The 25,584-nt window shown below is 46.2% G+C and overlaps 2 protein-coding genes across 7 annotated transcripts in view; one reads left to right on the top strand and one right to left on the bottom strand.

The window, feature by feature from the left end:
* Positions 1-18,033, top strand: part of LOC100679575 — a 43,244-nt gene extending 25,211 nt beyond the window's left edge. For 2 of the 5 annotated variants that reach the window (XM_031923546.1, XM_031923545.1), the window contains 2 exons: positions 8,617-8,850; positions 13,076-18,033. In XM_031923546.1, the coding sequence (XP_031779406.1) occupies positions 8,763-8,850; positions 13,076-14,805 (1,818 nt within the window). In that variant the 5' untranslated portion in view covers positions 8,617-8,762 and the 3' untranslated portion in view covers positions 14,806-18,033. Of the gene's footprint in view, positions 1-6,624; positions 7,046-8,616; positions 8,851-13,075 lie in introns of those variants that run through there. The other 3 variants (XM_031923548.2, XM_016981791.3, XM_032597226.1) reach the window with 2 other exon arrangements.
* LOC107980666 (coiled-coil-helix-coiled-coil-helix domain-containing protein 2-like) overlaps positions 1-25,584 on the bottom strand; it is a 130,859-nt gene that overhangs the window by 29,330 nt on the left and 75,945 nt on the right. The gene's annotated exons all lie outside the window — the stretch shown is intronic.

Genomic DNA, 25,584 nt, shown 5'->3' with positions numbered 1-25,584 from the left:
AACTGTATATTAAGTTCAATTCATTATAGCTTATATGAATTCAACTTTCATGTATAGACTCACCTGTATTTTTTGACGCCGAAGCCATAGGGTTCAGGGTGAAAAGCCAAACCAAGACTTAAGTAAAAACTGATATGGCAGTCTGTTTCTAAATAATTGAACAAGTCTTAACGCAAAAGAACAGACATCCACCTTTAATATCATGGATTTTCCATGACTATGAAAGATTTGGTGGTTGAGAGTAACTGGCTCGCATACTGATGAGATTGAAATACCTATGCAAACCTCATCATTGGTGACTTTGAGTGCATCGATGACACTTTTTACACAGTAATTGTACTTGAATAATACAAAGTCTGTTAGTACATAATACTGTACATACTGTCATGTATGAGAGCATGCATGTATAGGGTTAGTTTTTCACTATTAATGTGCACCTTAAAAATCATGTTTCCCCTTCAAGAGACATTGTAGATAAATTTATATGGTATATATATATGCATCAATCGGGGCTTTTATCTAGATTCTACTCTGGAAACCTGCCAGATTTGAAAAATCTCGGTAGTTTTCAGGTACTTTCTCGGGAACGCTGCTACCAGGGGACCGCTTATGCATAAAGATTAGGAAGCTGTGTGTGTACACGGTAATTTTCTCGCCTCACAAAATCAACCGATTAATCAGAACATTATCTTCCCAAGAAGTTTCTGGGTTATCTCAAGGCGTAACTGCAATGTCATTGTGGGTAAAGATCGATACGAATAGCTGACGCGCGTAAATCGGGAAATTTATAACTGTAGTTCAACAAACTTTGTACGTTTTATGTCGTTACAAAAATATTCCTCGATTCGCATGAATGAATTTACCGTCTCGCTCTCTCTCTCTCTATCTCTCTCTCTCTCTCTCTCTCTCTCGCGCGCGCGCGCGCGCGATGCACACGGAGAATCTTCCTGATAATAATGCTTCAATATTTACTTGGCGCTCTCTCGCGAGATATACTATGTCTCGCCTTGAGTTCACGGGATTACAACAATAAGCTTACGACAAAAAACGAGCAATAATCAGTTAAGACTGTTTTCTTTTTTATTCCGCTCGATTTACAAGACTCGCAGCGGCGCTTCTGCCCATATGCAACTTATCGCGCTGTGGCAGAAGCCACAAAACGACAGTATAAACAGGAAAGGGGAATCTTGCGCGCGGCTGAGGTAAAATCAACTCGATAATATAATAGGCATCAGAAGACGCAGGCCGATAATGTCTAAAGTTTCGTGGCCGCGTGATAAGGGGATTTGCGGGCCGCTATCAGTCTCTCTTGATATAATTAACAAACAAATTGACGCAAGTCTAAATGAGGAGTGATGAACTCACGGTGCGTGCGGCAGGGAAGAGTTGAGTAGGAACGAACGTTCGATGTACGTTTACCTGCCTTATTTTGGGTACAGCTGTTTTTTCGACCAACCATATATGTTGGCGCGAAGAAGCAGAAGCAGCAAAATAAGCTTAAGCCGTTTACTCAAACATAAGAGAGGAGACGCCAAAAGTTTCCGCCTCGCCTCACCGGATAATAATTTTTACGATATTTTGAATTCATTGAATTAATTAGTTCAAATTTCGCTTGCGTCATACGCGCGATCTCCGTGATATTGTGCTCTCGTCAGAATTATTTCATTTGACTGACGTTTGCCGAGCCGCAGTGCGATGATAAACTCCGCGTCGCTTCTCGGAAAAGAGAGCTTCCTTCCTATACACAGCGAAATTTTCCGAGCTATAAAAAATTGCGAAATATGTCTCTCTCTCTCTCTCTCTCTCTCTCTCTCTCTCTCTCTCTCTCTTGGTAGCCATACGTACGAGAGCTAGAAAGTATATTTGCAAAATACCAACATCATGCGCGCCTAGATACGAGTAGCTAAAAAAAAAAATGTTTGCAAACAGTCACAGCAAGTATAAATTATACCCTGACCCAGGCGTGATTACCCACTTTGAAACAGTGTCGCTGAGATTGAAAAAATACACACGATGAGGCGACTAATTTTTAAACATACGATATAGCAATTTATTATTTTATATCGGTCGGTTATTCGCTGCATTTTTTATAATAATAAAAATAAAATACTTCGACTAAATTACGATAATCGAGCGGGGGAAAAAAATTTGTAAACGACAAGAGAACGCTTTAGCGACATGTGCAAACATCGAGAAGTCGGGGAGCAACAACCTGCGTTAAACCCTTCGGAATTTTCGACGTTGCCCGATCGAACAATAAGAGAGAGAGAGAAAATCTGCGCTCCGCAAAACTTGCTCCGTATTTATAGCGACTTATAAATAGCAGGCCAACGCGGAAAAAAGAGAGGTTCTCGCGTTTATCGCGATTTTTCTCTAGCGCATAGCGACGAAAGGCAACCGATTTTAGCATCCCTAACTCCCGCATAAAAAGTGGAGCAAGGAAAGAGGGGGAGGAGCAGCAGGCTTAATGATCCATACTTCGTAAGCAGAAGGCGGAGTGCGACGGCGACGTTCATTATACGACCGAAGCGACGAAGACGGAGCCAAAGCGGATGAGTCCGCCGACCGATCGGTCAAAAGGGATTTCGGACCCTAGCCATAAAAGCGGTTGAAGCGGCATTACAGCTATGTGCCCGGAGGTTCTTCACGGATATGCCTACCTGCGCTGCGGCGCGTGGATTACTTGGTACTTGAAAGCCGAGCAAAGTATAAATTATACCCTTATCCAGGCTACAGTATGGTACGTATGGGTCCACTACGTATCATAAAGTGCATCGCTGGAAATCGCAAAACCGCAATAAAACTATACAGCGCACCGTGACAGAGAGCGAAGAATGTGCGCAGGCTCTTCGCATGCGCCGAGGCAAAATCTATGATTCATATTCCAATATGCATAATAGATTTTGCCTCCCGCATCAACCGCTTTTATGGCTAGGGTCCGAAATCCCTTTTGACCTATCAGTCGGCGGACTCATCCACTTTGGCTCCGTCTTCGTCGCTTCGGTCGTATAATGAACGGCGCCGTCGCACTCCGCCTTCTGCTTACGAAGTATGGATTATCAAGCCTGCTGCTCCTTCCCCTCTTTCCTTGCTCCACTTTTTATGCGGGAGTTGGGGATGCTAAAATCGGTTGCCTTTCCTCGGTATGCGCTAGTAAGGATGAAAGGTTTATTGTCTCTTCCTTGCTCCTCTTCTCCTCGAGAGAGAAAAATCGCGATAAACGCGAGTCCCTCTCCTTTTTCCCGTTGACCTGCTATTTATAAGTCGCTATAAATACGGAGCGCAAATTTTCTCTCTCTCTTTTTGCTCGATCGGGCAATTGTCATTGTCGGTAACGTCGAAAATTCCGAAGGGTTTAAAGCAGATTGTTGCTCGAGACAACATCTATGATTCATATTCGAATATACATAATAGATTTTGCCTCGGCGCGAGCAAAGAGCCTGTGCGCATTCTTCGCTCTCTGTCAGGGTGCGCTGTATAGTTTTATTGCGGTTTTGCGATTTCCAGCGATGCACTTTATGATACGTAGTGGACCCATACGTACCATACTGTAGCCTGGATAAGGGTATAATTTATACTTTGCTCGGCTTTCAAGTACCAAGTAATCCGCGCGCCGCAGCGCAGGTAGACATATCCGAGTAATACCCCGGGCACATGCCGCTTCAACCGCTTTTATGGCTAGGGTCCGAAATCCCTTTTGACCTATCAGTCGGCGGACTCATCCACTTTGGCTCCGTCTTCGTCGCTTCGGTCGTATAATGAACGGCGCCGTCGCACTCCGCCTTCTGCTTACGAAGTATGGATCATTAAGCCTGCTGCTCCTCCCCCTCTTTCCTTGCTCCACTTTTTATGCGGGAGTTAGGGATGCTAAAATCGGTTGCCTTTCGTCGCTATGCGCTAGAGAAAAATCGCGATAAACGCGAGACCCTCTCTTTTTTCCGCGTTGGCCTGCTATTTATAAGTCGCTATAAATACGGAGCAAGTTTTGCGGAGCGCAGATTTTCTCTCTCTCTTATTGTTCGATCGGGCAATTGTCATTGTCGGTAACGTCGAAAATTCCGAAGGGTTTAACGCAGGTTGTTGCTCCCCGACTTCTCGATGTTTGCACATGTCGCTAAAGCATTCTCTCGTCGTTTACAAATTTTTTTTCCCCGCTCGATTATCGTAATTTAGTCGAAGTATTTTATTTTTATTATTATAAAAAATGCATAGCGATTAACCGACGGATATAAAATAATAAATTGCTATATCGTGTGTTTAAAAATTAGTCGCCTCATCGTGTGTATTTTTTCAATCTCAGCGACACTGTTTCAAAGTGGGTAATCACGCCTGGGTCAGGGTATAATTTATACTTGCTGTGACTGTTTGCAAACATTTTTTTTTTAGCTACTCGTATCTAGGCGCGCATGATGTTGGTATTTTGCAAATATACTTTCTAGCTCTCGTACGTATGGCTACCAAGAGAGAGAGAGAGAGAGAGAGAGAGAGAGAGAGAGAGAGAGAGAGACATATTTCGCAATTTTTTATAGCTCGGAAAATTTCGCTGTGTATAGGAAGGAAGCTCTCTTTTCCGAGAAGCGACGCGGAGTTTATCATCGCACTGCGGCTCGGCAAACGTCAGTCAAATGAAATAATTCTGACGAGAGCACAATATCACGGAGATCGCGCGTATGACGCAAGCGAAATTTGAACTAATTAATTCAATGAATTCAAAATATCGTAAAAATTATTATCCGGTGAGGCGAGGCGGAAACTTTTGGCGTCTCCTCTCTTACGTTTGAGTAAACGGCTTAAGCTTATTTTGCTGCTTCTGCTTCTTCGCGCCAAAATATATGGTTGGTCGAAAAAACAGCTGTACCCAAAATAAGGCAGGTAAACGTACATCGAACGTTCGTTCCTACTCAACTCTTCCCTGCCGCACGCACCGTGAGTTCATCACTCCTCATTTAGACTTGCGTCAATTTGTTTGTTAATTATATCAAGAGAGACTGGTAGCGGTCCGCAAATCCCCTTATCACGCGGCCACGAAACTTTAGACATTATCGGCCTGCGTCTTCTGATGCCTATTATATTATCGAGTTGATTTTACCTCAGCCGCGCGCAAGATTCCCCTTTCCTGTTTATACTGTCGTTTTGTGGCTTCTGCCCCAGCGCGATAAGTTGCATATGGGCAGAAGCGCCGCTGCGAGTCTTGTAAATCGAGCGGAATAAAAAAGAAAACAGTCTTAACTGATTATTGCTCGTTTTTTGTCGTAAGCTTATTGTTGTAATCCCGTGAACTCAAGGCGAGACATAGTATATCTCGCGAGAGAGCGCCAAGTAAATATTGAAGCATTATTATCAGGAAGATTCTCCGTGTGCATCGCGCGCGCGCGCGCGCGAGAGAGAGAGAGAGAGAGAGAGAGAGAGAGAGAGAGAGAGAGTGAGAGAGATAGAGAGAGAGAGAGAGAGAGAGAGAGCGAGACGGTAAATTCATTCATGCGAATCGAGGAATATTTTTGAAACGACATAAAACGTACAAAGTTTGTTGAACTACAGTTATAAATTTCCCGATTTACGCGCGTCAGCTATTCGTATCGATCTTTACCCGCAATGACATTGCAGTTACGCCTTGAGATAACCCAGAAACTTCTTGGGGAGATAATGTTCTGATTAATCGGTTGATTTTGTGAGGCGAGAAAATTACCGTGTACACACACAGCTTCCTAATCTTTATGCATAAGCGGTCCCCTGGTAGCAGCGTTCCCGAGAAAGTACCTGAAAACTACCGAGATTTTTCAAATCTAGCAGGTTTCCAGAGTAGAATCTAGATAAAAGCCCCGATTGATAAATATATATATACCCTCTCTTTTTTCCGCGTTGGCCTGCTATTTATAAGTCGCTATAAATACGGAGCAAGTTTTGCGGAGCGCAGATTTTCTCTCTCTCTTATTGTTCGATCGGGCAATTGTCATTGTCGGTAACGTCGAAAATTCCGAAGGGTTTAACGCAGGTTGTTGCTCCCCGACTTCTCGATGTTTGCACATGTCGCTAAAGCGTTCTCTCGTCGTTTACAAATTTTTTCCCCCGCTCGATTATCGTAATTTAGTCGAAGTATTTTATTTTTATTATTATATAAAATGTATAGCGATTAACCGACCGATATAAAATAATAAATTGCTATATCGTGTGTTTAAAAATTAGTCGCCTCATCGTGTGTATTTTTCAATCTCAGCGACACTGTTTCAAAGTGGGTAATCACGCTAGAGTATAAGGGTTGCGTATCGCTCTCTTTGATCGACTCCAGGCGTCACACGTTCGAGCGTCCTTATTTCACCCAAGCTTGTTGCACTCGCATACACCGGCAGGGTCAAGGTTGAAGCTCTCCGTAAATAACGGCGCTACAAATTTAGAACCGGCTTCGGCTCTCCTTACCGACCTGCAGCGAAATACACAATCCCGGAAAAAAACTCGACATTCTCGAGTACAACGTAACATTGCCAAACTAAACCTTACATTAAAATTAAAAAAAAACTAAAGGCGGGAGAGTGCACTCGCACGTTGCGGTGCATCGTGACTCACGTGTTTGCTTTAACGCACGAGAGAGAGAGGGGGGGGGGGAGAGGGAGAGAGAGAGAGATAGCCAAATCAGAGCCTATAGGGTGGAAGGGTCTGCTGCCGCTACGGGGCCTCAATAACACCCTCCGATTGGTGGGAGGCGATTACCAGAGGGCGTGGGTTACCCCGTAGTACTCGTTATAAGGGCATGACCCTGTGCTGAGAGCCAGTTTTCGGAGCGACGCTCGAAGAGATCAGTCGCATTTCGGAGAGAGCAAGTGTCGTGTACGATACGAGTACCAACATTAGTGCCAGTGCGTCAGTGTCAGCGTGTCTGCATAACCTAGAGGAGGAATATTTCGGCTCAGCATAACTCTCCGCGTCCTCGAGCGTGGATGTTATAACCGGAGCTGTGCAGCGTGTTTTGGAGTCTTCTGCCATCATCCTGTGGTTCATTTATCGACTGTGTTCGTGTGGACGACAGTAAATAGAAGAAAAAAGAAAGCAGGTTTGACGCTACATTGTTTTACTCTTCCATCTCGTGTTCTCTTTGTGTAAATCAATTTTCGTTGCCTTCGCCGAGTGTATATTCTCAAGATTTGTTCTACTGCAATATTTTCGAGTGTTTCGCTCTTGCAGATGATAAAAACGCGGCACGAGTCGACCGCGTTGTGAAAACGCAAACACACACAGTGTAGCCACCTCATCGAGGAATTCGTTTGTTTACAAACTCGCACGTGCAGCGCGGGAAAACTTCATTGGGTCTGCCGCAGTGTAAAAAAAGCAAAACGTGAAGCTTTGTCTGGTAGTCCGTCGACGCCGGCGAATTACGAATCGTGCAACGTCGTGTTCGGGCATTAAAACGCGGTCACTCCGTGCGCAAAGTCAAGCACGCGCATAATACTCTCTGTTCCGGTACAGCGTCTCTCCGTCTCTCTCGTACACGCTTATGTGTAAAGTAGCGCCTAGGACGAGAGGTGCGAAGGTCCGCGTCCATTCGTATAGAATTTTAATTCCCAAGGTCGCCAAGGCAAGGAAACGCGACAAAAACGTCTTCTCGCTCCTTTTTTGCGAGCTGTATACTCTTTTTCCGTCGGCAACGACCAATACGAGTCTCGTTTTTCTCTCTTCGCTCCGGATTATACACGCACAGCTTTGTAGCTTCGGTTGTTGTTTGTATGGATGAGTCGCTTGATTTTCGCGCGTCCACTTTTCAAGGTTCTGTTTACGAGCGCGTGCGCGTGTGTTTATTCGCGCGACTTTTCTCTCTCTCTCTCTCTCTCTCTCTCTCTCTCTCTCTCTCTCTCTCTCTCTCGGCGTTTATTTTTTAAAGAGCGAACTCGCCGAGAAATTATTTTTACACTTTACCCAAGTGCGCGTCCTCTGCCTCGAGTGTGTTTTCGTAAATGAGCCGCTGCTTTTTTTGTTCGATTTTCTATTAAATACAGAGAGTGCATAGCCATGTGCAACCTCGCGTTTCTCTCCACTCGTAAAAAAATGCTCCGATTCAGAGCGCATCATCCTTGAGGGTAATTATACACGGTGAAAATTCCAACGAGCCGTATAAAACGCCATTACACTCCGGCGACGATCGATAAAAATCTCTCGTTTACATAAAATCCACGGCTTATTGCATAGCATATTCTAAAACCACACAAGCCCACCTTCGTGCAGCGCGACTGATCTCGGCCTGTAAATTTCGGTTGATCGCGATAATACAAGGCCTCTCTCATGATCGACGAATCGTAAAAACGAGAACGAGAGAGAGAGAGAGAGAGAGAGAGAGAGAGAGAAACGCTCTCCGGAACACGACGCATTAAGAGACGTCGAAAAGGGGGAACCACAGCAGCAGCGCTGCGACGCGGGGTTTGAAACTGGCGTCCGAAACTTTCGCCGCTCCGTTATCTTCGGCGAGCGATGAGCCTAAAAAAAATGCAGGAAAGTGGCCCCGTTATACGCTGCGGAGAAAAGTCGAGAGCGTATTTTTGGGGGGAGTTTTTGTTGCTATATAAGATATACATGATTTAGTTTCACTCCGTTACGATGAACGTAAACTAAAAGCATGTTTCCCGTTTTCAGATGTTACAGAGCGAGAGGAGAAGAAACAGATCTATCAGCGCGAGGTGAGCGGCCCACCAGGAGGTGGTGCAACAAACAGCAGCAGCAAACGCCAGAGCAAGAACAAGAAGCGCCGCGAGGCACAGCAGGAATTCACACACTCCTGGATGGTCGGAGCGCTCAAAGGCCACACAGCCCCCGTACTCGACATGGACTTTTCCGCCAACGGGAAATTTCTCGCAAGTTCAGCCGAAGGTAAGCCATGTCAGATCTCGCAGAACCTCTATACATATCTTCTCTATCCAGCTCTATCTCCTGTATATCTATCGTATACATAGGCTGGCATCTCTTTTTATGTGTCTCTATCAGTGTATATACATATCTCGCATTCTATCAGCGCTGCATCTCTATAATAGCTGTTGGATCCAGTCACTCAGTCGAGGTGTCTTGCTTTGGATTTCACGGCCGTTTCCGCGTTCCGCGCGATTTTTCTTTTTTTCTCTTCCAATCGATCTTCCGCGAGTTTTTCCCGACGGATTTGCACGATAAAATCTGCTTTTGCTTGATTTATTATTACGGGCTAACTTTCGGGGCTTCTTCGTTTGATTACGAGTACGTTTTGCATTATTCAGTTGTGGCGAGTGTTTGCAGAGTAAATGAGCGCTCTCTCGGTGTGTATAATTAGTCGAAAAAATGCGGCTTTTCGTTCGGTGCATTGTCTCGCGCTGCAGCAGTTTGCGTAAGTGAAAGCCGTTTTTAAAATCACCGAGCGAAACGCGAGCCTGTGTATTTCTCTGAAATCATATAAGCATAGAGGAGGCAGGACACGCGTGTGGAATTCCTCGTCCATAATACACTCGTATCGAGTGAATTTTGTCGAGTGAATCTTCGTACTGTATATGTGTGTGTGCTGTCGTTCTTTTGATCGCCGCCCGCTCGACGGATTGATATAGTCCTCGCGGCAAATATTTATGCCGGCCGCCACGCAGGATTATTTACAAGGAATAAATATTGCCCTCGCTCGCCAAGGACTATTCAAATGGACGCTTACCTGGATTTTATCAGTGTCATGGAAAAATGCCGCGGACAAAGTCCACGCGTTCTGACCTAGTTTCCGCGCGCACTTTAAAATATCGCTTCGGACTCTTTATCTCTCTTTCTCTCGCAGCAGCCCCGTATTTTTCCCAATAATTCGCACAACAACGCGGAGATGTTGCGTCACGCGCGAGGCTCGTTTCATAATTATACACAGAGACGTATACGCTTGCACACGCGGAAGATTAAGAGAGGACGGAGAGATGCTACAGAGTAACAGCCAATCGAGCCGTTATCTAACGTCGGCCGTGAACTTGAATAATTCGCGCACGTGGCGCACGCGAGAGCCGTCCGTGAGAACGAGACCGAGGCGAGTGTTAGGCGGAGGGAAAAAATCGTCGCGCGTTTTCACCTCGAGCCATCAGCCGGCGATTCAGGGAGAACAATATCGAGTGAACGAGAGCGCGTTTCGCGGAGAGAGAAAAAGATCGATCGGTTGGCCCCGAGGCGGGAGAGAGAGAGAAAAAAGAGTCGGTTCGGCTCCAATAGCTCGACTATTCCCGTCGTTCCGAGCGATCGGCTCTGTGCCTGATTAAAAACGCTCTCTCTCTCTCTCTCTCTCTCTCTCTCTCGGAATCATTATTCATCATTCGGGAAATCGCGTTTTCGGAAAGAGAGAAGCACAGCTCGCTACAGCGGTCTATTTCCGGAGCGCTAAAACGTTTGTTGACTTTTTGGATTTTCGGGTCACCTTGGGCTCTCCTCCGAGACGAGGAGAGAGAAAAAATAAATCGTCGTGAAAAATGAGCCCGTTTCGAAGCGACGATAACGGAGCGGCTAGCGCATGCAGAATCGGGTTTCGTAATCGTTACGCAAAAGCTCCGCGGCTGCAGCACACAACGCTTGTTTATTATCTATGCACGCTCCGCGCGCGCGAGCGTTTAGCCGCAGCAGACGCGCGAACAATCGCGTTTCCGACTATCAATCGGACGACGCGCCGCCGTTGTTAGACTCTAGACTCGCGTGAGCGGTAGGATGCCTTTCGGCGCATATTTTCGTTGCGGATCTAGGAGGTCGGAAAAAAGATCGTTGATTTTAACGAGTCGCTGCGAGGAAACCTGTTATTTTTACCTAAATTTTTAGAGCGTAGAGAAAAACTAGCCGTGAAGGAACGTCACGAGAACGTGAAATGCGCGTCGCCTACCGTCAGATTCCATAAAGACACACGCGTGAGATTGCTCGCGCGACGATTTCCAGATTCTCGGCGGGATAATATAAACTTCTCGAAGAGAAAAAGAAATAAATATTCGCAATGTGTGTCAACTCGAGTAAAACGGAAAGTTTCGTAAATGTAAAAGAGACGCTTTGAGAGTGCATCGCGAGTGCTTTCAATCCGGTCGGACTTCTAACCGAAGTGTCTCTCTCTCTCTCTCTCGAAAAAGGCGAATTTCACTTAACCTCGAATAATGAAATGAGTCAAGTCCCGATTTTTCGTCCCGCGTGTAATAACCTCATCCCACTCGAGCTCTCGAAAAAAAGGCGCCGGCGGTTCCGGTCCCTAGAAACCAGTATATCTTATACAGAGCGTCATGCTCTCGGAAGGTGATCATCGCGAGCCGATCGCGCAAATAACGGCCCCGGACTCCGTTATCGCTGGAAAATGGAGCGTCTTATACTCTCAATACGTATAATACGCGTAGACGCGTTCTTCTCGAAGTGGGCTAGAAAAATGTGCCTCGCGCTCGCGCGATTCACCCTGACAATGAGCTCGATTAGCAGCGTGTGTGTGTATATATATATATATATATATAGAGCGTAGAAGCGAGAGGCTCCGAAAAAGTTGGCGACGGACGGCCGCCGACCGACATTTCGAGTTCTAGTTCGGCGATCTATTTCTCTCTCTCTCTCTCTCTCTCTCTCTCCTTCGCTCGCTCGCTGCGCGATGAGGTGAAAATCCTCGCGGGGGTCGTCGTCACGGATGGCGTTTCGCGCGCTGCTGCTGGCCGTGAGAATTCCGCACGGACACGGTTTTGACGCTCTTCTTTTTCCTCAAGCGGACGCGGATTATATATTATTCTCGAGAGGAGCTGCTGAAATTCGCACGTGTATTCCATTATGTGCACAGCAAATATGTCTTTGTTTATTCATTTATTTATGTCTATATACTTGTACACACCTCTCAATGGCATGCATGAACATAGCTTGTATTATATTACAATGGGACCAATAATAATCATCACTTAATTTTTTTTCTGTATCATGTGTATGTCTATAATTGAATGTGAAAAGTCAAATAATTCGAGCCGAAGAAAGGAGAGTGCAACGAAAGAGAAACTTTTTTTGGAAGAGTAAATTTAACTTGACCCATATATAAAGTGCGCTCTCTCGATGCATGCACTCGCTCTCGCGCCTCGTCGTCGCAGAAACGAGTTTACACTTTCGTCTCGACGGAATAACGGGTTTGTTCTCTCGCGAGATCGCCGTATACAGACAGACGAAGCTCTCCTTTGCTTTTCGATCCGTCGCCGGCGCTACTGCTGCTGCTGCTGCTGCTGCTGCTGCTGCACCTAACTGTTTTCCGTGTATAGCAGCGCAGTTGTTCAAACACCGGATCCTCCTCCCATTCAGACGCGGCTTATCTCGCAGCTAATCGAGCGCGATTCGCGACTCGACCTTGAGACTCCGAAATCATCGTGTCCCAGCGATTCGCGTGTGTCTGATGAAAGGCGACGATTATACACAGCAGTCAACGGCGAGTGTACAGTCCCAATTCGATCTAATCGCATTTCACTCGCGGCGGATCGTGTAAGGGTAGATAGAGCTCGAAGTAGCGCCGGCTATTAGTTGAGCGTTCCTCATCAATTCCGTTCTCTCTGCGTGCCGTACGTCGCGCGGGCGAGCAGGAGAGCGGCGATGATTTCGCGTAACGACTCAACGGTATTTAGCCGGCGGCGGCGGCGGCTGCGAGCACAGATCCGCATAGAAGATGGGTAGATGGAGAGGGAGAGGAAAGGGGCTGTACACTCGGTAACCCAGATCGACCTAGACGCTCCGCGAGAGAGCGCGGGTTAACCGTTAGCCATAAGAGCTGCGTCGGTGCTGGACTTGCACTTTTTCCACACACAGCACACGCACGATGCGTTTGGTTATTAGCCGCGTGCGTCAGTTATGTCACTGCAGATACCTGTGGGAGTGAAGAAGCTCATTTTTTCGTGCAAACCAGACAGATCGGAACTCATCCATTAACTCTCTCTCTCTCTCTCTCTCTATAATACGCAAGCATCCATTATCGTATATAGCCTGTAAGCCGAAACTGCGCGCGGAGTACTATAGAGACGAATTATAGAAGCTAAGAGCCAGTAGCTGTAAGATCTAAAAGGCTAGAGCCGAAAAGAAGCGACGAAAATCTAACGCTGTATCTCTCTTTGTTCCTTATGCAATAAAGATTGCGGCCTAAAAGAGGACGCCAGTGCCGAGCCGACCAGCTTCGCCGCTGCCGCCGCCGTCACCGGGACATCCTCCTCCGCCAAGGTCGCCGGCAGAACCGCGAGCCGCAGCCCCAGCAGCTCGAAAGCCAAGAGCGGCACTGCGCCGCCCTCGCCGTCGGCCTCGTCCTCGTCCTCCTCGTCGGGCAACTCCTCCGCGAAGGAGGAGCACCAGCCGGCCATTCTTAGCCGGCGCCAGCGCAAGAACCGCACCCGCGCGCCCCGCGAGCAGCGCAGGGAGCTGCCCGAGTGCGACGAGGACCACGAGGACCACGAGGATCACGAGGATCACGAGGATCACGAGGACGATCACGAGGACGACCACGACGGGCCGCCACCCTGCGGCAAGCTCTCCAAGTCCATGGAGGAGCACGACAAGTCCAAGGAGCCGAAGAAGAGCGCCGACGGCGCCGCGGAGCAGGAGGCCAGGAAGCCCGGCGGTGGCACCGAGCCCGACAACAAGTTCAAGCAGTACCAGCAGCCCGCCAGAGGCACCTACATCATGAGCAAGCCCAGCCAGCTGCACCAGTTAACAGACGCGACCCTGGCCTCGCTGCTGCGCCACTACACCCTCACCGGCGACCAGCTCGCCCAGCTCGGCTACCCCATCGAGTTCTTTGACTGCCCCGGGTATGCCAGTATATACAACAACAACTTCTACTCGCAAAGATCGCACCACCGGCATCACCATGGCCACGGCCACGGTCACGGGCGCAAGCACCACCTCGACGTGAACGCGCGCGAGTTCGTGCCCGGCCGCTGGAGGATCGGCATCGACAGCGGCAACGGCTCGGCCAGCAGCTCCGTGGAGTCCTCCGACCTCGAGCAGGAGTCCGCCTCCGACAGCGACAAGAGCAGCGAGGTCGGCGAGGCCAACGGCGCCGGCCAGCAGCACCGCCAGCAGGAGCTGCAAAAGCGGCTGAAGAACGCCATCGACCGGCGCTGCGCCCGCTGCTACCGCACCTTCTACGTCGGCCGCGATGACGGTGAGTACGTGCTCGAGGAAAGGTGCTGCTACCACTGGGGCAGGCTGCGCAACAGCCACGACGGCGCCGGCGAGACCTGGGAGTGCTGCCGCGGCCGCGATACATCGCGCGGCTGCACCCAGGCCCGGGCGCACGTCTGGACGGGCATTGTGCCCGGCTACAACGGGCCCTTCGACGACTTCGCACAGACCCAGCCGGCCCAGCAGCCGCCCTGCGACGGCAACTACGGCGTCTACGCGCTAGACTGCGAAATGGTTTTCACGAAGCGCGGCCTCGAGCTCGGCAAGGTCACCGTAGTAGCGCTCGACGGCAGCCTCGTCTACGAGACCCTCTGCAAGCCCGACGCGGAGGTCATCGACTACAACACGCGCTTCAGTGGACTGCGCGCCAAGGACTTCGAGTGCGTCACCAAGAGCCTGCGCGACGTCCAGAAGGACATCATCGGCTTCGTCAGCGCCGAGACCATCCTCATCGGCCACGGCCTCGAGAACGACCTGCGGGCCCTCAGGCTGCTCCACTCCACGGTCATCGACACATGTGTCGCCTTCCCACATTTTCTCGGCTACCCCTTCCGCAGCAGCCTCAAGACACTAGCGCGCACCGTGCTCAGGAAGGAGATCCAGTCGAAGGAACACGATTCGGCCGAGGACGCCCGCACGGCGGTAGACCTCATTTTAACAAGACTGCAGCACGACCTTTTCTAAGTCTGATCAACCCACCTCCATTTGACTGAGCGCTGCGGCCGGAGGAGGCAGCCTCCTCTCCTCGATCACCGATACTCATCACGCTTCGAATGACGAAGAGGAAACGACGACGAAGGGCAGGCCCCCCCCCCCTCCCTCGTGTGTGCGACCACAATTGATTCAGTGAACGAGTGAGAGCTCGAGACAACTTTGCACTTCCGCCAGTGTTCAGTTCCAAGTGAAATCTGTGATACGTTTAACCGCGCGCGCACAAACACACACGCATACGCTTCATTCGCCGCCGTGAGGTTGACGCACGTGCTCGACTTGTTCAATTTCTGTGTTGATCTCGTGATACGAACAAAAATTCTGACTTTTTCAGAGCGGCTAATTAACGTAGCTGTACATACGTTCTCTCCGGCGGGTAATCGAGCACGTGCGCCGTCGCCACCGCGGATCAATTACACGGCTCGTCAGTCTCGAGCGCGCACATACGGCTGTCATTAATTTTCCCTATAGCATATACGTAAGACTTGTTATGTATCATTCTACACGCCGAGTGATGGAAGAAAAAGTGCACTGGACGTTCTTTCGCGTGCGTACACGTGTGAAGTTTGTGCGAGAGAACTGAAGCAAGAAGACAAAGCGCGAGCGGCGACGGGCGAGTGCATTATGTTAATTATAGTATACGTATGCGATGCACAGACGTACGTAACGACTTTGGTTTTCGTTTTCTTATATTCATTTTTTTTGTCTCTCCATCTCGATCATCGAGAAACTCGCCTACAGCTCGCCGCTCGCCACCTTGTACATACTTTCTAGCCGTAAGTTTCTTGTATTTAATTTATTGTTATCTCGTAAGTGACGCGAACGACGAGGTCGCGAGTGCAGCGACACGTTGTCTATACTGTACTGTATACTACACGAGCGTAGAGGGAAAAATTCGCGTTGACATGTTCACGGACGACGATTATAGTTTTTCAGACGAGACGACAGCGAGAGAGAGATGTATTTGCCAATGTGATCGTACCGTAAAAGTAAGAATGCGTAAATGTATATATATATATATATATATATATATGATAAGTCCGTCGCGGCGGCGTAATCCTTGATTGCTCTTCTCGGCGCCTTTATGAATCTTCACTATTTGCTTCATATTAAAAAAAAATTCTCTAAAAGATAGCGCCAGTCGAATTTAAGCTTCTGTACAGACGCTCGCCTGACCTCAATATGTATGTTCATACAGGCGCGAACCTGTAATTCAACTCTTCGTAAAACAAAAGCCGGCTACAATACACACGCAGTGACGAAAGAATTCATATATGTGTAATGTATACAAAAGCCGGTTCGCGCGCGCGCGCGCGAGAGAGCAATTAATCGCCGAAATATTCCACAGCCGAGTTGCGCAACGCAAGGATTATGCCGATTTTACTTTAATTTTCGACCGTATATCCAAACGAGACGAGACACCGTCTATACGGCGCGTATATTTAAGAACATGCGTGGACGAGACGCATAGGTGCGCTGCTCGACATTTCCAGCGAGCAATTCGCGCACACACACACACACGCAGACGTTTTTCAGAAAGAGAGAGCGGAAGAGCGCGCGCGAGTTGTGCAAGAGCCCGTCGAGAGATGCGCGATTTCTTTTTTCGCCGGCTCCTTTATTTTTTCGCGCTCGTTTGAATATGTATCGTTTATTCAAATCGCTACGTACACTATTTTTATACGAGAAACCTCGCGTTCTGCATAGATAATACACCCGTGTGCCCTCGAGATAGAAAAATAAGGAGCGCGCGCGCGCGAATAAAAAAGAAATATCACAAGTGCCTTGCTCGTCGAGAATAGAAAACGTAAATACAAACGCTATTCGGTTGTAACATTTAGAAGTCCCGCGCGCACGCGTAGAAAGTGATTTCGCAACGGTGCGCGCGGGATACAAATAGATTGCGACAAAACGGAAATCGCGCATCTTATTCCTTCTTCTGATGACGGCTCAAATTTTCCGCGAAACTTTCCCCGCCGCCTCTCTTTCTCTTGTTTTGCTCCTATGTATACACCCGAGTGTGCCGCACGTTAATTCGTTCATCAAACGTACAGTCGCTCGTATGTATAGAAAACACGGAAATCGAGCGCCTCTCTAACTCCAGCAATTAGTCAAGCCTATATCTCGAAATCTGCGACACTGAAAACTCCGAGGAGGAAGAAGACATGGGCTCGTCTCTCGACACGCCTCCATATTATATTACGCGACGGTTGCGCAACGATGCCGCGACATTATGCAAAGAGCGCACATTTTGGACAGAATCGCTTGCGAAAGCGCCAAACGAGTATGTGTCGAAGGCGGCCTCGTTAGGGAACACACACACACACACACGCGCGCAGCTGCGCCGTTTGGCAAGCGCGGAGGAGTATTCGTGTTGACGCGCGCGAGCGTATTAGAGAAACCACCGCCGTGGGTTTGGCTAATGAATGGCGCGAACCGATTTTTTCTTCTGTGTTATATTATAGTGTGTGCCGATTTTTGTTCGCTTGTAATCCGCCGGCGTAGTTCAACCGAGATGGTTATTACGCTCCGTGGGCGAGTGAGTGTGCTTTGTAAAACGATTACCGGGATCGTTGCGAATTTTGCTTTGTACACACTCACACATGCGAGCGCGCACCGATGAACTGTATAACGATAAGGACCGACAAGCTGCGTCGCGCAACTCGATTTTCTCGATATGGACAACGAAATTGTAATTTACTTAATGAACTAGATAATATGAAAGAACTGTTAAGAGCGGCGTAGAGATTTTATTCTGTATATGTGTACTGCTTGCTTTTATTTTTACATAAGAATGAAAGCAAGGCAAAAAAGACACTGCGATATGTTTTATTTTTGTATAAGATGCGAGAGAAATTATTTTTTTAATTTTGCGTATTGAAATTGTATATGCAGTGTGCGAAAACGTTGGGAGCAAACCTGATGGACGCAACGTTGACGGACAAGACAGGGACATCGAAATTATCACGAATTTAGTAGGAAGATATTATGTACGAAGAAAAATCAACAAATCATATACAAACAAACTCCGGGGGGGAACGCGACTCGTTAGCGTCCCCCAGATCTATATACTGCAATACCTGTAGGCCATTTTTGGCCATAAGCGATGTTCAACTTAATTTTATTTTTTTAACGCTGATTCTCGAGTGCGACGACGATTATATCGATGATAGAATAAAGCAATACATTTTCTACAATTAAATAGCCAAACTTGTCTTCAACTTTTACTCTCCTATCCTTTTTCCGATCCTTCCTACTGAGCGATAGCCATGGATTGTGGACAAACACGTTGGAATCATTATTTTTTTACTCTAACACGTGACAGCACAGATATAGATGGAGCGTTTAATCGATCAACATCGTTTTACACTGATTCATTAACTGTCCGATACGAAAAGTAATGCACATTAGTCGCACTTCCTGTTGCGATCAATAATTTACAAATATACTCGCTGATTGTAATAACACTTGCATTATCTAAAGCGATTCCTATCGGTAGACTGTTAAGTTTTATTTAGCTTCGTATTCATCAATGCTGCATGCAAATGCGGAACGAGAAAAAAACTTAGCGGCTATTCGCGGAAATTAATTAATCACTGCCGCTTTGAACTTATGTAAAATTAATATTCGCTGAGCTTCGTGAAAGATATACAAGCTTTCAGTTAAAGCACAACTTTTATACCAACGATATCGTTCTTATCATTCTTGACCATGACTCAGTTTTTTTTTTCACATATATAACGTATACGCTCCGAGTGATACAAGACACCACGTCACCGACGAAGCCTTTGAAATTTTAACGTTTCGCGTTTAAAAATACTGTTACACTTGATGGACAGCTGATTTGTGAAAAAAGGATAAATCAAAATCCAGTTAATATGCAAATCACCCTTCCATCGAGACGAGAGCGAGTCGCATATAATATCATACAGGCATTTTTTTAAACCGTAACTTTTTACGACTCGGTATTCGAATTTCAAATACTGTTTTTTTTGGCGCGAAATTTTTTAACGCTTCTACCTCTATTTACAATCAATATTTGATCGATGGATTTTCCATCTCCGCAATATTACGTTTCGCTTCATTTGTATATATGTACTCTCGGAATCGCAAATGAGGTGCGCAGTAATACGGCAGTTTCTATACAGGAGCGATATTTATTTACCCACCAAACTATAATATATTGATAAACACGCGTCGTAAATACGCTTAGATAAATGAGTCATCGACGTTATAGCGTCTTATTTTTACTCACATATATATATATATATATATATATATATATATATATATATATATATATATATATATATTATACACATTTCGCAAGAGGCTTTTTTACGATACCCATATACGAACGTGATAATCAGTCAATGCGTACGTAATATACCTTCTCGAATAAACATCAGCTCGTTGCAGCAACGCGTCAATATACAAAGCGAAATTAATAACAATCTGTGACCCCAAGACTTCCCTCCCAAAAAAAAAAGAGACACGAGTCTCGAACAATAAGTTTATCACACCGGCCGAAAAAGGAGCTTGCACACGCAGGCATCTCGCGGGTCAGGGCCATCTCTTGCCCGATTTCGTCCTCCTGCGGCGGCCCTGAGAGCGAGCGATATGTATGTCTGCGTTATATGCTCGTCAGGTCGATGAACCGCGAATCGTTCTCTTCAACGAGGAAACGAAACCGCTTCTTGCTGCTCCTATGATCGATACGAGAAGCAGCTAGCCACGGCCAGCAGCGACGTGGTCGCGCAGGTTGAACGAACCTCGAGAGACTACGCATATATAGCGAGGCCGAAAAGGAGCTGGATTTTCGGTTGATTTTTACGGTTAGATCATACTCCCGTGTATTATAGCGTCCGGTTATCTCACTTTTTTATTTATAGGTACACACACACACACACTCACTCACTCGCTTAAGAAGCTGCGACTCGACCTTGAACGACGTGGTGGGGGAAAAGAAGAACCGGTACGGATAGGGCCGATTTTCATTCGATTTTTTTTTTCATCTCCTTATGTAACCGATGGATGATGGAATGTTTTGGTGGATCACGCGCTGGTGGCGAGTATAGTTACGCAATTCATTTACCGAAAGGAGTTATCCTGCGCGGCGGCGTTGTTATCGTATACTCTAATGAGCTTCATTGCATACGTATCCCAGAGAAGTAATCACTTCAGCTCGAGGGAGACTAGTGCGGATATGTATATACCTATAAAGCAGACAGCGAACACGTTATTATAGGGTTTATGTAATTTATTGATCCGCCGCGCGGTTACTCTCGCGCTCTTGATAAGGTCGCGCAAATATTTGTAAGTTGCCGGCCGGTTGCATAATAAAAAGCAAAATTGATAAGTAAACAACGTTAGTCGCGCGCGACGCGTTTCTTTCAAATCTACCAAAGTGCAGCTCGCGCTGATTCATTATTTAGCGGACAGTTGCAAGTATGAGTCAGAATTATCGGGACTCTCTGTGTGTACACAGTGCGAGCATTATAACCGCACGTTTGTATATATGTATCGCTTGAATTTTTAATAGCCCGCCGCTATACTTTTGTGTTACAAAGTATATGGGCCGTTACTTGGGAAAATATAGACGTCGGAACGCGATTCGGAGTTGGGTTTGTAAAATTTCGCTTTCAAAGGAGCGTGCAATTATTTAGCATGATGTTGTTTTTCTATCTATGCATGAGAATTGTGCAAGTTGCGGCTGATTCGAATGGGCACATAAAAATATGAACCTTGAGGCTCTGAATATACACATCGACGCCGCGTGAAAAATTATGAGATTTTAGAAAACTGGTCGAGCTGAAAACGCATAACTGCGCCGCCGAAAAAGGTTTCTGTAATAAAAGCGCGCCGTGAATTATCGTAACGTGTTATTTATATGCTTGCGCGCGGTTATCCAACGATTATTTTTCAATTTACATAAACGATCGGCTATATATTACCGTTGAAAATCTTGTTTACTATGTAACACGAATTTTATACAGTATAAAGTGATTTTTAGCTATCGTTTAGTTGGATATACAATCGCTAAATACGAGAAGAACGAAAAAGATTTTCAGATGCTATGAATCAGATTGTGACGTCGAACTCGTAACACTTTGCGCGCTGTGGCATCGTATCCGAAGAATATTTAAGTCTTCATATCTTAATTTCAATATAAGCAAGTTTCTAATGCAAAATCGAACTTCTCGCCACGTATCTTATGTCCATCGGAATAGAGTTATTCAAGATTATTTGGAATAAATATTTTTTTTTTTCACCGAACATATAATTATACCAAAGAGCCAAGGTGTATTTAATCAAATTCAGCAAATATACTGCAACGAGAATTCGAAATAACTGTTCATCCTCCGCGAGGATAAAACTCAAGTCGGAATTTCATTCCGCGCATATGATTCACTCGCGACTTTCGAGGCAATTAAGTTTTTGACTTCTAATATGTCGCTCGAATTGAAGCTCGCGCATACACTTTCTACTTTCACATATTCGCTCCGCGCAATTTCGTATTGCATAGAGCAAAAAAAAAACCACCTCTCTTATCTCGCAAAATAATCCGCACGAGAGAAAAAAAAACGCTCGTCATTCAAACTCTATGCGATATGCAAACGAGACAGCGAATCCATCTGCAAAAGCCCTGTTAGTTCGCTCGGCAGAATTCATATTTATAGCTACACCATTTCCTCCAGTATATATATATATATATATATATATATATATATATATATATATACCTACATAGCAACAAAATATCTAATGGACCCGTCGAAGGAACAGTTACATTATGCTTACAGCGGAGAGTCTTCCAGAGGAGGAAGAATCGTATCGACAGCGCGATGACGGCGTGTAAAGACCGAGTCCGTTATATCCTCTCCGCGGTCGTCAGTGGAAAAATATATATATAACAGTCCCGCGTCCGAATTAGCGCGCGCGCATTTAAATGTGAACGGATCACGGGAAGAAGCTGTTTTTGTCGATGATTCCCCGAGAAGGAAGGAGGAAACGCGCGAGAGCGCAAAAAGAGCTCGAGCGAGAATCGATAAAGTCGCATCGCGAGGAGCGACAGAGTATAGACAGTGGCGCGTCTTAAACAGGGCGTAACGAGTCGATCAAAGAGAGAAAGAGAGAGAGACGCGCGCGCGAGAGAAAATCGCCCCGACTTTCTTCCGAGCGCGCGCTAAACATCGGCTTCGCCGATCGACCGATGAGCACCGCGGACTTTCTCCTCCGCGCGCGCGCGAGAGATTCCGAGGCGCCGATCAGATGTCTATGTATAGATATAGCTTATATTTGATTTGCGCCGATGTCGGTTGAACAATTATTGCTTCGTTGATGAAATATTAAAACGTATTGAAATGTCACTTTCGCAAAGTCGAGTTTTTTCGCATAAAAAGTCAGGGTCGCTCCATACGCGACCTTCGAATATTGCGCCGTTCAGAAATCAATTGCCGGGATGACTTGCCAAAATACCGATAAAACGTGATGATTAAAGCTTCGAAAAGTGACGTATTACACTGTGTAACAACGAAAGCACAAGCTGTAAAACAGCTTTTACGCGCACGTATACGTATAATACGCTTTCGCAATATCTCGCGCGTGTCCTTATTGAAGCGAGCGCCGCGCATCATTCGTGACTTTGGGGACTTTAGCGCAGGCCATTGCGCAAAGCGCGCGCGCACATGTGCTGCTCGCAATCGCCTCGTTTAATGCCGACGGTATATAGGCACCGACAGATACGGCACGTACGTGCAGCGCGCTTCTTTCTTTCTTTCCTTCTGCTTCTTCTTCTTTTTTTTTGTAATTTTTATTGTTTATAAGCTCGAGACCGTATCCTTGGCACGATAAAACTTTGACACAAAAGAGGCGCAGCTCGAGCCGTTGAGCAATGTAATTGTATTATGTGTCGAGAAATAATATACGTATATGATGAAGATTCTCGGTATAAATTTCGAAAAACAAATTACCGCTCATTTAATCGGGACTGTAGTTTTTCAGGCGGATTAGCTTCGCATTGTTACCGCTGCTCAGGCGTTTCAGAAACACGTTCCGGACGCTTTATCCTGCTGCAATTAGCCGTAGTTTAACCTCAACGCCGGGAGAGCTCAGACTCTGCAATTATATTGGCTAATTCCGTATACGGCGCGGTGAACTTTCTATATAATATACCGTGAGAGATGATACAGTTGCATCGGCTTTTTTTTTTTTTTTTGTCTTCACTCGCGTTATTATTTCTAGCGGTATCCGGCGCTTGGTGTAAACTTAAAAGATGTTGCGTCAGTGATGAACAAATTATCGGACTCGAGAGACGTTTTACTGCGCCGACCGCTTGTCTTGTGCATCGTCGATATATTTCGCACAATATAACCCAATAACCCCGTGCGTTAAATAATACGCAAAAGGCAATCGATCATCATCGCGGTCGAATGGAAAATAACAAATCTCGCGGAGAAGAAGAAAAAAGCCGAGAAGCCGCCTCTCGACGTATAGTCAATGCCAAGTCCGTAAATCAATACACCTCTGCGTATACACGCGTACGTACACTGCGATCTTCCCCTTCCCTCCCGTCTATACCTTATATACGAGTCTATTAAAAAATTGGAGTCGAGTCGTGAATAGGCGATGCGACGATCGCGCTGACGAAGGTCGATGTATCTTGCGATGCGTTCTTCCTCTTTGTCCTCCGGTGTGTAGTTCCTTCTTTATGTTCTCGGTACTCCGGCTGCCGGCGCCGACTTATAAATAAATTCGGCGAGCAGACCGCGATGCTTCGAGGAATCCGCGCAGGTATGCGCGTTTTTCGATGGGATATATAAATCATCTCTGCTGTGGGTCGTTGATTGTTTTATATAAAATGGGAGCTTCGTCGCTTTGTTAAAAAAATAAATAAATAAATAAATAAGCGAGTTGTGCAATTGAGAATTTTTCAGGCCGCTACTTTCTTCTCCTTTCGAAAAGGCTTTTAAAACTGCTTTCGGAAAAAGTGCTCGTAATTCATCGCGCGCAAGAGAGTAATCCTCTCGAGCAGTACGCGTCTCTCTTTCGCTTTCTCACTTCACGAATTTTTCTGTGCGCCGCGTTACAAGAATCGATTTCACAATCCGTCGAGTTTTCCTACGCGTATACAGTGATTATATTCTCAGCAGGTCAACGATCCTCGAGATCAGCCCCGTGTATTATACGACAATCCCGCGGACTAGAAAACGTACAAAATTGCAGTATATATAGTCTCCTAATTAAGAGCCAACGAGGACGATTCGAATCATTACAAGACGTATATGATTGCAACATATTTAGGGAAATCGCGAGCTCTTTTCTTTCCGAGTGAAAGTAGCTCCTCGTATATGCGTTCATATCCGAGAGCCGAACGAAAGCGCCGTCATTAGCCGCGAAAATATATATATAAAGACGGTGTACGCGCTGTGTGGGTATATATAGATAGCCGCTCGCTATAAATGAAGACGCGAGAGAGAGAGAGAAAGAGAGAAGGTTCACGACTCGGCGCGTATACAGCCGTGATCGCGCAGTGTATAGCGCCGAGTTCACGGTCATCAGCCGCGGACACGTTTGTATTTAAATTGACAATGTCAAAAGCGTCCTCCGCCGCGTGGATAAAACGCCGGAAGGCCATCGCCAGAAGTCGTATTCTCGTGGTCGACCGGTCGGAGTCGCTGCTTTTTTTTTCTTCTTAGATTCCAAAGGCGTTTGATGGTTATATTGCTATGATTATAAGCCCCTCGATGCGATATCACGGGGAAATAGTTTGCGGGTTACCGGTTCATTTTTTTTTTTTTTTTTTTTTTTTTTGGAAAAAAGATACGATAAGGTTCGTCTGGCTTTATCGTGTAGAGGTACTGCCCTAGTTCCAGCTGGTTATAGAACATTTTAGTATCGAAAACTTTTAACCTACTTCTCGCTACGCTCGTCGTTACGTTGAGTATTAAGGATGAAATACACTTTGAGACTGGCCTGTTTTTTCAACAAGCTCTATCTTATACTGTTTCGAGAAAAATCGTCGCTGCAGGAGATTTTTACAATATCTCTGACACGTTTCACTCGTCGTACAACATAACGTGTAAATGTTTTTATCCGTTATCAATCTCAAGTGGGAGGACGGATCAAAGGTTATTTCAATTAAGATTTAAAGATTTTTTTATTGATTTAACTGACAATGCACTTATCCGCGCCATTGTCTCGGTCATTATTCAGAAGACAATAGTTATTATTCGATTCTAGAGATGTATCGCGACGATTCATCAAACATATTGTCTACTCCATGAAATAAGTCATGTGTATCATACATCCAAGCAAACATTATTTATTTTGATTTAACAAATACGACAAAGCGTACATGCTCTATCACACAGCGATAAATCGACATGCGTGTCGCCGCATAAAAAGCCTCACGCCCACCATCAGGTTCCAAAGATTCGCCCCGACATTTCGCAACGTTATGCACATCACTTGCAGAAGTTGAGTACGTCGTAAGGTCGTATGGCGAAAGCGGCACTTTGTGCCCACTTCCATGTGTAATACACTCGCAAAGTACACACATATGCACATCAGGACTTTTCACGAGGGCGACGCAATCCTCTCGTCTAAAGGAGAGGAGCGACGACGCAACAGGCCTGTGCATCGCGTTTTTTTTTTTTTTTCTCGAGACCGACTCGAAAATCTCTTTGTTAATATTTGTACGCCGAGAAGCAAACGAGTGTCTGCTGTGTAGGCTAGTATAGGTAGAGGCGATTC

The sequence above is a fragment of the Nasonia vitripennis genome, chromosome 2, assembly GCF_009193385.2.
Source record: "Nasonia vitripennis strain AsymCx chromosome 2, Nvit_psr_1.1, whole genome shotgun sequence".
Lineage (NCBI taxonomy): Eukaryota > Metazoa > Arthropoda > Insecta > Hymenoptera > Pteromalidae > Nasonia > Nasonia vitripennis.
Note: the sequence above shows the minus strand (reverse complement) of the source record. Positions and strands in the feature narration are given on the sequence as shown.